The 12,253-nt window shown below is 49.1% G+C and overlaps 1 protein-coding gene across 1 annotated transcript in view; it reads left to right on the top strand.

The window, feature by feature from the left end:
- The window catches only part of XYLT1 (xylosyltransferase 1), a 292,085-nt gene that overhangs the window by 159,712 nt on the left and 120,120 nt on the right, over positions 1–12,253 (top strand). Inside the window, exon 3 of the mRNA XM_081819949.1 lies at positions 8,730–9,240. Coding sequence (XP_081676075.1) covers positions 8,730–9,240 — 511 coding nt within the window. The remainder of the gene's footprint in view (positions 1–8,729; positions 9,241–12,253) is intronic.

Genomic DNA, 12,253 nt, shown 5'->3' with positions numbered 1-12,253 from the left:
TTGAGAGAGAGAGAATGAGAGATAGAGAGCATGAGAGGAAAGAGGGTCAGAGGGAGAAGCAGACTCCCTGCTCAGCAGGGAGCCCGATGTGGGACTCGATCCCGGGACTCCAGGATCATGACCTGAGCCGAAGGCAGTCGCTTAACCAACTGAGCCACCCAGGCGCCCAAACACATCATTTTTCTTGACCAGTGTCACCGACAAAAAAAAAGTTGTAATGTTTAACTTTTACACAGTACCTTTATTTTATTTTAATTTTTTAAAAGATTTTATTTATTTATTTGACAGAGACACAGCAAGAGAGGGAACACAAGCAGGGGGAGTGGGAGAGGGAGAAGCAGGCTCCCCACTGAGCAGGGAGCCCGATGCGGGGCTCGATCCCAGGATCCCGGGATCATGACCTGAGCCAAAGGCAGTCGCTTAACCAACTGAGCCACCCAGGCGCCCCTATGCCAGCATTCTTAAAACTTGTTGGTCTCAGGACCCCCGAATATTTTCAAACATTGTGGACTCCCAAAAAGCTTTTGTTTTTGTGTGTGTGTGTATATATATATGTATATATACATATGTCTATGTATCATATCCATTATCATATCAACATATCATATTGATCATATATCAATATATCATATTATTTACTACATATTGACATTTAAGGTACTCTTAAAATGTTTATTAATTAAAATAACAGTGCTCGGGGCGCCTGGGTGGCTCAGTTGGTTAAGCGACTGCCTTCGGCTCAGGTCATGATCCTGGAGTCCCAGGATCGAGTCCCACATTGGGCTCCCTGCTCAGCGGGGGGTCTGCTTCTCCCTCTGACCCTCCTCCCTCTCATGCTCTCTGTCTCTCATTCTCTCTGTCTCAAATAAATAAATAAAATCTTTAAAAAAATAAAATAAAATAAAATAACAGTGCTCACCCATTACATTTCTGCACAAGTCAACAGTCCTATGAAAAATATGTATGTTTCCCACAACAAAAACAAACTTTGTGAAAAGAGTCATTGTTTTACATTTTTGCAAATCGTTGTGATATCCAGCTTAATGGAGACAGCTGGATTCTCACATTTGCTCCTGCTTTCAATCTGCTGTGATTTCACACCTTGTGTGGTCTCTGGAAAATTCCACTGTGTGCTTGTGAGGGATAGAGAGAAAAAAGGAACAGGACGTCTTTGTCTTTTGATGGAAATCATGACCCGAAGATCCCCCCTCCCCCCCACGCCACAATGTCTCAGGGACCTACAGGAATCCCCAGACCACGCTTCGAGAACCGCCACACTAGACCAATTGCAAGACTTAACTCCGTTTTAATAAATTATAGCTAACGTTGACCAAGTTCTCAGCATTTTGCTAAATGCTTGGCATGTATTAACTCTTTTAACTCTCAGAGAAGCCCCCATGAGGGAGTTGCTAGTTATTATGCCCATTTTACAGAGAGAGAAACTGAGGGTCACACAGTTAGGTGTTGTGCCCAGGGCCGCCCACTGAGCAAGTGGCGGAGGCCAGATGCGAATGCACTATGCCTTGCCTCCCCTCCCTGCCTTTACAAAACACTTAGGGCCTGCTCATCAAATGACATCAAGGGGCCAGCTAAAAATGTCATCATGCTCCAAGTTACGGAGTGCTGAATATATATCGAGCACCATGCTAAATGTTCTTTGGTTAAATAGAATTAAATATAAGTGTGCCCTATTATTTAATCTCTACCTCGCCTTTGCAAAGTAGGTCCACTTACCCCCTTTTTTGTAAATGAGAAAGTTGAGGCTCTGAGAGTTCATCTTTCCCTCTCTCCTGGGGTCGAGGGGCGGAGGCTGGATTCCAAGCCAGGGCCCTTCCTTACCCCCTGCTGTGTTTCCTGTTACCATAACTAAATTTGCTAACTTGCACCAAGCTTATTATTCAGAGTCCTATTAAAGAAGGGCCCGCCCAAGCCCAGCATGGCCCATGGGCTTCAAGTGCTGGCCAGCCCAGCCACATTTTGTGCATGCCAGTGAGCTGGGCCGGGGGCCTGGGTTAGGTCTATTTGCATTGGCAGCCTGGGTAATTGCATATTCTAATAGGGCACAGCCATGCACACTGCCCCTCCATTGCTCCTCTGTCCTGGCATTGAGGTCCTTTTGGAAACAGGTGCGGGCTTCTACCCCAGTGTCCTCCCAGTGGTCTTGGTCACCCTGGTGACTGGAATGAAGCCTCAGACACTGAGTTCAACAGCAAACCACCACTCATCTGGCTGAGCGTCTCCGTGGCACAAAAGGAAGCCATAAACTGGTTGTGATGAGCGAGTGGGTGGGACAGCTTGCCTGGCCAGGGTTTCCCTTTGGCATCATCCTTCTTCCTCATGGCTGCCAAGAGGCTGTGTGGTGTGGGTGGGTGTGGCCCCTGGACCCAGACTCCCTGGGTTCAAGTTCTGGCTGCTCCCCTTCTTAGATCTGGATTCAGACACCTCACATCCCTGACCCTAGTGCTCCCCTCCAAAACATGGGGAAAAAAATGGAGCATCTTCTTCATAGGATCATCACGAGGATTCGGCAAATTAGTATGTCCGGGGGGGTGGAGGGTGCTTAGGATGGAGCGTGGGACGGTTAAGCACCGTACTTGTGTTTTCTAATAGATGCATGTTTCTTCAGACATCCCCCCTCCCTACCCCCCCCAGCACTGTGTTCTGTACTTTGTCAGTTCGGTTCCTGGGAGGTAGGTGCCAGCCTCAGAGCCCCCGGTTGGTTGAGGAGGCTAAGACACAGAGAGATGAAATGATGTGTCCCGGGTCCAAGAGCTGCTGGAGATAATGATGAAAGGATGGGTCACGGAGAAGACGTGATGCCCCCCGGAAGTGTCCATCTATTCCTCTATCCCCGGTCTCTTAGCGTCCATCAGATTATTTCCCAATGAGCTGGAATGGCAGAACTTTGTTAGTCAGTCATATTGATTAATGCCTAATTCAGAGAATGTTTAGTAACATGCTTACAGGACCTGTCATTTTACAGAAGGGAAAATTGGACAATCTCCAAAGCAAGACAAGTACCCAGGTCTTCTCCCTCCTTGTCTAGTCTTTTTACAAACACACACACACACACACACACACACACACACACAAAAAGAAATGTTTATCAGTGAGTGCATAATTTAAAAAAACACAGCCACCCACCTCCACCTCTCCAAACCAGGACCAAGGGACCCGGATTCAGTCGATGGGGTGAGGAGAGACTCCCCCTGAAATCTGAACGTTGGAGAACCAGGGAGGGGCAGAGGCAGACCCAGGTTTGTCTCCAAACAGCAGCCCGGGTCACGTACCCTGCTTCTCAGAGCCATATTGTGTTTTGCATATTTCTACCTGATTGAAATTGGCTCCAAACGTGCCCAAGGTTGAATGGGAATGGAGGACATTAGTGCATTTAATTATTTCTCTAGAATAAAAATGGATCCTAGCAGCAGCTTAGAGGTAAGGCAGCAGCAGAGCAATTAGAGTTTTGGAGCTCTCAAGCAAATATTTGAATGTACAATCATTGTAATAAGTACATTAAAATAAAATAAGTCAAAGAGTTGCATTTACATAAATAACTCAAGGTGAGAGTGTTGGATTGGTTAAGAATCAAGGGGACACAGCTAGTCGATCATAATGAGGAAATAATAACCAGCCTGTCCTCCAGGCAGAGGCCATCAGGGGCGGGATGGTTGAGACCCAGTGTTAATTGGTAGCAAACCTAATATGGGTCCAGTGGTTATTCTTCATCCTGCTTTGAGTGGCAGACACATTCTGGGGAAGTCTGACGTGCATTCATCCTCACTAAAATACCCATGAGGTTAAGTATTACCATTGTTCCCATTTACCAGATGAGGTGACTGAGGCACAAGGGTGGGGGGGTTTGAGGCACTTCATTTCTAGCAGCATGACCTTAGTCAGGTCATTTAACTTCCCTGTGCCTTGTTTCCTCCCCTTAAGTAGGACTATTGCTGCCTGCTTCCTTGGGTATTTGAGAGGATTAAGGACACAAGGCATATGAAGGGCCAGAGTGGGGAGGGGGGAGTACGTGGGTGCTGAGGACATGATGGTTATCTTGCATGTATTTGCCTAGAAACCTCCCAAGGTTGGTTTTCATAGGGAAGGCAACCTGGATTGGGAATTCTGGGTCTTGATTCTCCAGAACGAGAAGAGCAGAGACCTAATTACCTTTGGTGTGCAGGTGAAGAGTTACCAGGAAGGTGAAGGGATATCTCATGTTCATCAAGGGATGGGTGGATAAAGAAAATGTGGTATATGCAAAAAGTGGAATATTATTCAGCCTTGAAAAAAAAGAAGAAAATCGTGCCATATGCAACAGCATGAATGGACCTGGAAGACCGTGTGCAAGATGAAATAAGCGAGTCACAGAAAGGCAAATACTGCATGAGCCCACTTCTGTGAGACAGCTAAATTGGTCCCACTCAGAAACTCTGTAAAACGGTGGTTGTCAGGGGCTGAGGGAGGAGGAAGTAGAGAATTGCTAATCCAGTGGCATAAAGTCTCAATGATACAAGATGAATACATTCTAGAGATGTTCTGTACAACGTCTCACCTGCAGGTAGCAATACAGCATCGTGCAGCCAAAAATTTGTTAGGAGGGTAGATCTCATGTTAAGTGTTCTTGCCACAATAAAATAAAATTTACCAAAGAAAGAACAGGGGCGTCTGGGTGGCTCCGTCGGTTGAACGTCTGCCTTCAGCTCAGGTCATGATCTCAGGGTCCTGGGATTGAGCCCTGCATCAGCCTCCCTGCTCAGTGGGGAGTCAGCTTCTCCCTCTCCCTCTGCTCCTCTCCCCTGCTTGTGCGCACTTTCTCAAAGAAATAAAGAAAACAGAGTGGGGACACACTGAGGGAGAATTCATCAACTACTCTAGGAAACAGAGTTGACTCAGTGAGCCAGGGGGTTCTGGGCCTCTGAAAGATGTGTGGTTCTTGCTGACTGTGCCCCTCACTGACTTTTCTGGAAGCTGTCTAATATCTGTGAACTCTTCAGTCCAGAACACAAATCTTTCCCTTCCCTGTTACACTCGAATCTTTTGATTTCCCTTGGCAGCTGTGGAGTGTCTGGGGCCGGGCGGAAGGCCACGGGGCCACACTGAGCTAATCATCCCCATTGTGGGGGCCTCTCTGAGTAGACGACGCATATTAATCAAGAGTTATATTAGAATTGATGGTGGCGCCTGGTCCTGATATCACAGATTAACCAGAGGAATCGGCCGCTCTCTGATGGTCAGATTAGCTTCATTGATTGCAGTGTTTCCTGTGTCTGGTTTTGCTTGGAGATGTTCTGCCAGAAAGTGGTAGAGAATGTGAGCTTTTGAAATCGGTAGTTTAGGGAGGTTTTCTGCTCAGGTCCAGATTTGCGATCCCCCGTTAATGAGGAAAGAGAGCAACCCAAGAATAATACTTAGGCTGTGTCTGATGAGAGAGGATGCAGATGACTGCAAGGACAGAGACTCTTCCTCTTACTCTGTGCCTTCATGTTAACTCCTAGCTTAGGGATGGAATTTAAATTCATATTTTTGGACATTGGTACTCATCCAGCTCATTCTGTGTCAGAAGCCAAAAAACAAAGCAAAACGAAAAAACACCATCCAAAAATTGGCTCCTGTGTCTGAGGACACCTAGGAGGCAGAAAGGCGATCAGGTGGGCTCCTGTATCAGTCAGGATGAGCTAGACTGTGCTGCAGTAACAAAGATCCCCACATGTCAGTGATGGAAAGCATAAGAGGTTTATTTCTGCCCCTCGGGAGTTGGTCTCTGCTCCACACTAGCCTCATTCAGGGATGCAGGACCTTGAGCGTCGGGAGTGTGGTTGGATGCTATGGAGGAAAGGGCAATGTGGCAAATTGTGCCTTGGTTCTGATCACTGGTCTTGACCACAGCAAGTTGCTTGGCTGTGCCTAATTTGTGGGGTATGGGAAATACAGCCCTGTCACGTGCCTAGATGAGAAAGAACTAAAATATTTGTCAAGAGCCTTATGGAAAACCAGCCCCCCCATATCCGCTTCCATCTCAACCTAGGTTAATACAAGCAAAGAGGGAGATACCCATCGCACCCCCCCCAGTAGAGAAGGGATCGCTAAATGCTCCTCAGTTTACCTCTCAGCCAAATAGAAGAGGCAGTTTTAGAATCAGACAGGTACAAGTTCACCACGTCCTCCCAGATGACTTGGGGCAAGTTCCCGAACATCCTCGAGCTTTCCCGCCTCTTTTGTGGTTGGGAGAATAGTAGTATCTACCTTGCAAGTTATTTTTGAAGCATGAAGGAGATAGCACATGCCAGGGCTTAGTTTGCTCCCTGGCACCTGATGTGTGCTCAGGAATGTTAGAGCGACCAGCCTGGGCTTCTCTTTCTGTTAAAGGGCAAGGAGAATACCTCCTTATGGGGTCATTGCATCCAGCGAGTGATACCTGGGAGTCACTTAGTATATGGTGCCTGGCTGGTGGCTAGTGCTCAGAAAAGGCAGCTGAGAAGCTGCTTGGGATTCTTTAAGGGCCTCTGGACAGAAAGAAGGGGAAAGGTGAACATCAGGGGGGTTCAGTTAGGTGACAGGAGCAGGAACAGCACCCCACCAGGGGTGATTCTTTGCAAGGTGTGTGGGGAGGTAAGAAAGCCTGGAACCAGGTGTCAGAACTGACAGTTTCCCCTTCACAGACCAGATTATAATATCTGCCCTGTGTGTCACCAGCCGCCATGCTGTGACCCAGTACTGACTCCCCTCTCCCTTCTTAGTATCTTTCCTCCTCTCTTCCCCACTACCTCCTAGCTCCTACCGCCTAGAGCCCTTGGTGACTTGTGGCCCTACTTTCCCGCTTTCTGTGTGACTCCTTGCCATCCGATGGGCCACTGGCCAGACTTGAGATACGGAGGTAACATGGCTCTTCCAGATCCATGTAGCTGGGCAGAAGTTGTTGGGAAGGGAGCCAGATCTTGTGGTACAAAGCCAGGCGGTGGTGCTTACGGGGACAGAGGGATGGGAGTCAGAGGGGCTCTGTAGCTTCCTGGAAGTGGGTAGTGGACCTGGTCACCTAGGCTATGGGTCTGCAGCCCCATCCCAGCTTCACCACCCACCAGCTGGGTTACCTCGGGCAAGTCGCGAATAGTCTGTTCCCTCACATGCAAAATGAGCATGAGAGCAATGTCCAACTTACAGAGTGGCCGTGAGGAATTTTAAGAGTCAGTTTTCCGTTCTTAAGGCCTCTCTACGTAGGAGAAAAGGGTGCTTAGTGCTCGGGAGATGGAGAAAGGGCAAGAAGGAGGCAGCCGATATGGTTTCTTCTCCAGACCATTACGGGGCCAAATGGGGGCCCTGGGGACAGGGACAAGTAAACCAAGCCCAGAGGATGGGAACCAAGAAACTCCTACTCCTCGAGAGCTGGTGTCTGCACACTTTTTCTTAAAGGGGTAAATAGAACTATTTAGGCAGGCCAGATGGAGAATATTGCCATGCTCATTCCTGCTATCATAGTAGGAAGGTAGCCACAGACAGCACATGAACAGGTGCGGCTGTTTTTCAATAAAACTTTATTTACAAAAGCAGATGATGCACAGGATTTGGGCCACGGGGGCCACCGTTGGCCGAGCTGCTAGAGTCCGAGCTGCTAGAGTCCGAGCCCTGGGGCGTGCCGGCTGCCCTGTCCGCCCCTGCCTCTGCTGTTCCGTCCCACTGTCCTCTTCCCTGGGAACTGTTTCAGGCACATTTAAGACAACCAAAGGGGTGATCTTCCCTCAAATTGCTACTCATGGCCGTTGTGTTTCTATAGCAACGAGGGTAGATTTATGGAGCCAGTTAGCGTTCTCTGTGGCTTTAGAGGTCCGCTCTGGGGCTAGCTTTGAAAAGTGGATACTCTTTCAGGTTAAGGCGTTGGTAATGGGCTCTAAGCAGCAACAACATGTTTTGGAAACGATGCAGGGTATTAGTTGAATGGTGCATTTGCTCTGAGCTCAAAATGGCCAGGGCCTACCTATGCATGGAGAAGCTGAGTTGAGGCCACCTGCCTTCCTGGAAAGGTCCATACCATGCATTGTCTCCAGAATGACTCTTGGCCTTTCCCTTGACCCCTCCCCCCCCCCCCGGGTGACTTAGTCCGTTCTGCTCCAGGTACAAACATCAGGAGTCAAAGGACAAACACAAGAGTGTCACAAGCTTGCGTCCCCCCTGGGATTCACTGTAAAGATCATAATGCAAAGGATGCATTCCCCTCCAAAATAGATCGGATGTCTCTCCCTCCATCTGATTTCTCTTACGGGCATAGATCTGTGAGCATGTCCTAAAGGCAATGGAATGTATGTCATATCCCACTGAATATTTTCTTCCCTTATAATTTTATTATGGCGTTTCCAGCCCTCAAATAAACCACCACAGCACTCTCTCCTAGAATTTAAACAGGAAACTGCAACAAAATGTCCATAATCCAATGGCAGAGACAATCAAGGGAACTTACTGAAAAGGAGGGTGTTGTTAGTAACAAAGCATCCAGAATCACAGAGCCTTGGAGAGTTTTCAAAGCCTTAATCTCTGGTTGGAACGTCTCATATTTCCAGATGAGGAAATTGAGGTCCAGAGAGAAAACTCTACTTTGAAGTTAAGCTTGTAAGCAAAGGTATGGCGTGAAACCGGGGCGCAGACCTCCAAACCTCTGTGCCCCACTCTGCAAGGGCCAACCTACTTAGCATGACCACTCAGTGATGTTTCTCTTCTGTGTTCCTTCCCGTTTTCTCCAGGATGGCTACTTTTCTCACCGGCCGAAAGAGAAAGTGCGAACAGACAGCAACAATGAGAACTCGGTCCCCAAAGACTTTGAGAATGTGGACAACAGCAACTTCGCACCCAGGACTCAAAAGCAAAAGCACCAGCCTGAGTTGGCAAAGAAGGCTCCGAGTAGACAGAAAGAGCTTTTGAAAAGGAAGCTGGAGCAGGAGGAGAAGGGGAAGGGACATTCGTTCGCAGGCAAAGGCACCACCGAGGCGCTGCCTCCTGGGGAGAAAGCCGCAGTGAACAGTAGCCGTGGGAAGGATGCCCCAAGACAGCCCCACACCAGGAAAAGCGGGGGCGGCTCCCCCGAGCTCAAGTACGACCAGCCCCCCAAGTGCGACATCTCGGGCAAAGAGGCCATCTCCGCCCTGTCCCGCTCCAAGTCCAAACACTGCCGCCAGGAGATCGGGGAAACCTACTGTCGCCACAAGCTCGGACTGCTGATGCCCAAGAAGGTGACACGATTCTGCCCCCTGGAAGGTGAGTGCCAGCCCCGGGTCCAGTTCTTCCTCCTGCCCAGTCCCATTCTGCTCCCATTCTCAACCTTCCGAGAATGACCGCCCTATTTTTCCAAACCCCCCCCACCCCCGATCAACGCACAGATTTTTTTTTCCCCTCTGGTACTGTCTGAATTCTGAAGTTGTGTGTAAGAAAACCTTTGCAAGATCAAATGGCCTTTTGTTCCAGCTTTAACCAGTTGCCTTGATGGCAACGGATAAAATACATGAAATCGGGGCTGGTGTGGAATCCGAGGTGACTGTATCGATAGGGTTCGTTTTTTCTCTCAGCAGAATATCGGGATTAAAATCGACACAGATATTATTGTAATTGAATATGATTTGAAAGGTTTCTAATTGGTTGCATTGACTTAGGAGGCTCTAAAAAACGACCTTCCCATTTTTCCTCCATGGAAAATTCCTTCCTCCCTTCCATTCTTCCTTGCTTCCTCTCCTTCCCACCCTCTGTCTCTCCCCACTTCCTCCCTGTGCTGGAGACTCTTCTGTGGGCTGACGGCCAGTGACAAGTCACATCTCTTGCTCTGCGATGCAGAGACAGGTAAGAACTCTAAGCCCAGCGGAGGGGCCCTCTGAAGGTGGAGGGGACATTTGCTCGGGTGAGGTATTACTCGTTTATCTCTGCATCTGACGTCAAGCCGTTGACTGGATTGTGTGCCTTTCTTGGTGGTGTGTTTTATCAGACAGTTACCAGGCGCTCGCTCCTCGTCAGACACTGCGCATTCAATCGGCTCATCTCATCCACCGCCCTGTGAGGTCGGTCCTGTCGTCATGAGCCTAAATTTTTTTTTTTTTTTTTAAGATATTGAGGATTTGGGTCAGGTAGGGAGTGGCCATGTGTGTGTAAGTGCTGTGGAAGGATGCACAGCAAGCCCCTCACGTGTTCCCTGTTGCGCGGGGTGTAGACAGCTTCAGCTTTTCACTCGCTGTTCATCTGTAGTTTTTGAGTTTGCAGCGGTGAACGTGTATCTGGACTATACTCTCTTTTAAATGGAAAGATGTAAAAAGGAAGGGTTCATTTCTCCCTTGCGTTTCAACCCTAGGCCAAGCTGTCTGTGGGGTTCACATTTATATTCTTGATGGGACTTGGCTGATGGAGTAGAGGAGTAAATGAGTGGAGGAAGAAGTTTCCAGAATCTTTTGTTAACCAGCACCTGGCTTGAAAGAGGAGTGTCGGAGGCCTGAGTTGAATGCCCTTCCATGAAAGTAATATTGGGCACTCATACTATACTGGGAGTCAACACACTTTTCCTTCAAAGGACCAGAGAACAAATATTTGAGGCTTTGTGGGCCATCAAAGGGAGCCATGCACAATACATACACTGTGCACTTAGTTATGTTCCAGTAAAACTCACTTGACTAAAGCGGGCAGTGGGCAGGATTTGGCCTGTGGGCCCTAGGTTGCTTACCCCTGCCAGATACCAATGCTGTGTAACAATAAATACCACACAGTGGGCACCTTATAACACATCGAATTCTCACACCAGCCCTAGGAGGTAGGTCTTTTATCAACCCATTACGTCGATGAGGACGTTGAGGCTGAGAGGTTTAGTACTTGGTTAGAGGTGCATGGCTAGTGGACAGAAGAGCTGATCTACCCAAGGGCCTGCATCCATACTCATGGCCTTCCCCTCCTCAAGAGGCAGAAGGTTTCCCTTAAGCTCCAACGGTCAGACCTCAAGGAGATCCTGCAGCCTGTAGGCTGTATTTCTCCATCCTCAGTATCGTTGCAAGGAGAGGGGAGGGAGCGTGATGGGGAAACAAGAGGGCTGGTGTCACCCACGGAGGTCAGGGGCTCCCACGCTCCTCCCGGTCGTGCTGAGACACCTCCCCGCCCCCCCAGCGTGGTTGTGCAACGTGAGTGTGCCCGGCCTTTCCCCATAGACTCGCCCACGTCAGCCAGGATGGCACACCCTCCCGGGACCTCTGAGCTGGTTAATCAGATTGGCATTTAAGAGCCATTGCACACCCAGCCCAGCGCTGCTTTAATTTGCTGCACGACAGCCTCCCCTTTTGCAATAAATTTACTGTGAATAGACTAATTGCAAAATAACCCTAATTGGGTAGTTATCAATGAACAACTTCCCGTGGAACAAAACGGCTTACAATTAATAGCATTTAAGCCATAAACTATTCTTCTGCAGAAAGCTAAGATGTAATTACACCCCATACGGAGATTGTATTCCCTTTCTGGAAACCATGACACCCGGATTTCCCTCCGCTTAGGAGGGATTTGAGCTTCAGCCCCGTGGTCCTTTTCTTTCCCGCTAAATGAGGAGATGGGGTGGGAGGGGAGGGAGATGTAATGTGTGTGTAAATATACACATGTGCGCGCACCCAGATGCACGCGCTGGCTTTGTCATTGTGCCGAACTCCACATCACCCAAACTTCAGCCAGTATGATGCCGGAAACTGGATCCAATTAGGGGAACCGTTACCCATGGTGGGCGGTCTGAACTATCCAGAGGGAAGGAAATAGAGTTTGAGTGTTGACTTTCTAAAGGGCTCCTGCTCTTCTCACTCACACCCATCCTTCCCCTCCCCTCAGCTGAGCACCACTCAAGGAAAAGGAAGAGTCTAGAACCCCAGGAATCGGGTTGCTCCTTATAGAGATGTTCCCTGCCTTTGTGACTTGCCTACTTCCCTCCACCTCCTGGAGAAAGCAGCTGGAAGGGTGACACATTTTCCCAAGGAAAGGAGGGCCCTGTGTACCCCCCACTGACAGCCACCAAGAGTGAGGCACATGGAGGGCACGGGGTGCTCTACCCCATCAGCTCCCAAGCCTGGCCTCCGAGAGGCTTATTTCTAATCCCCCGGTGGCCTCTTACTCCTCACAGGACCCCTGTGCTCACTGCAGCCGCCAGACCACCCCCCGACCTCCCCTCTTCCTCACCCAGGCAGCCCCACCCCCACCCTGCCCCCCACAATTGCCTGGGCCTCCTGTCCCTTCCTCAGGCTCCACGGTCAGACCTCCCATC

This window comes from Leptonychotes weddellii, chromosome 5 (genome assembly GCF_054177405.1).
Source record: "Leptonychotes weddellii isolate Sample4059 chromosome 5, ASM5417740v2, whole genome shotgun sequence".
Taxonomy (NCBI): domain Eukaryota; kingdom Metazoa; phylum Chordata; class Mammalia; order Carnivora; family Phocidae; genus Leptonychotes; species Leptonychotes weddellii.
This window is presented reverse-complemented; position numbering and strand designations above follow the sequence as displayed.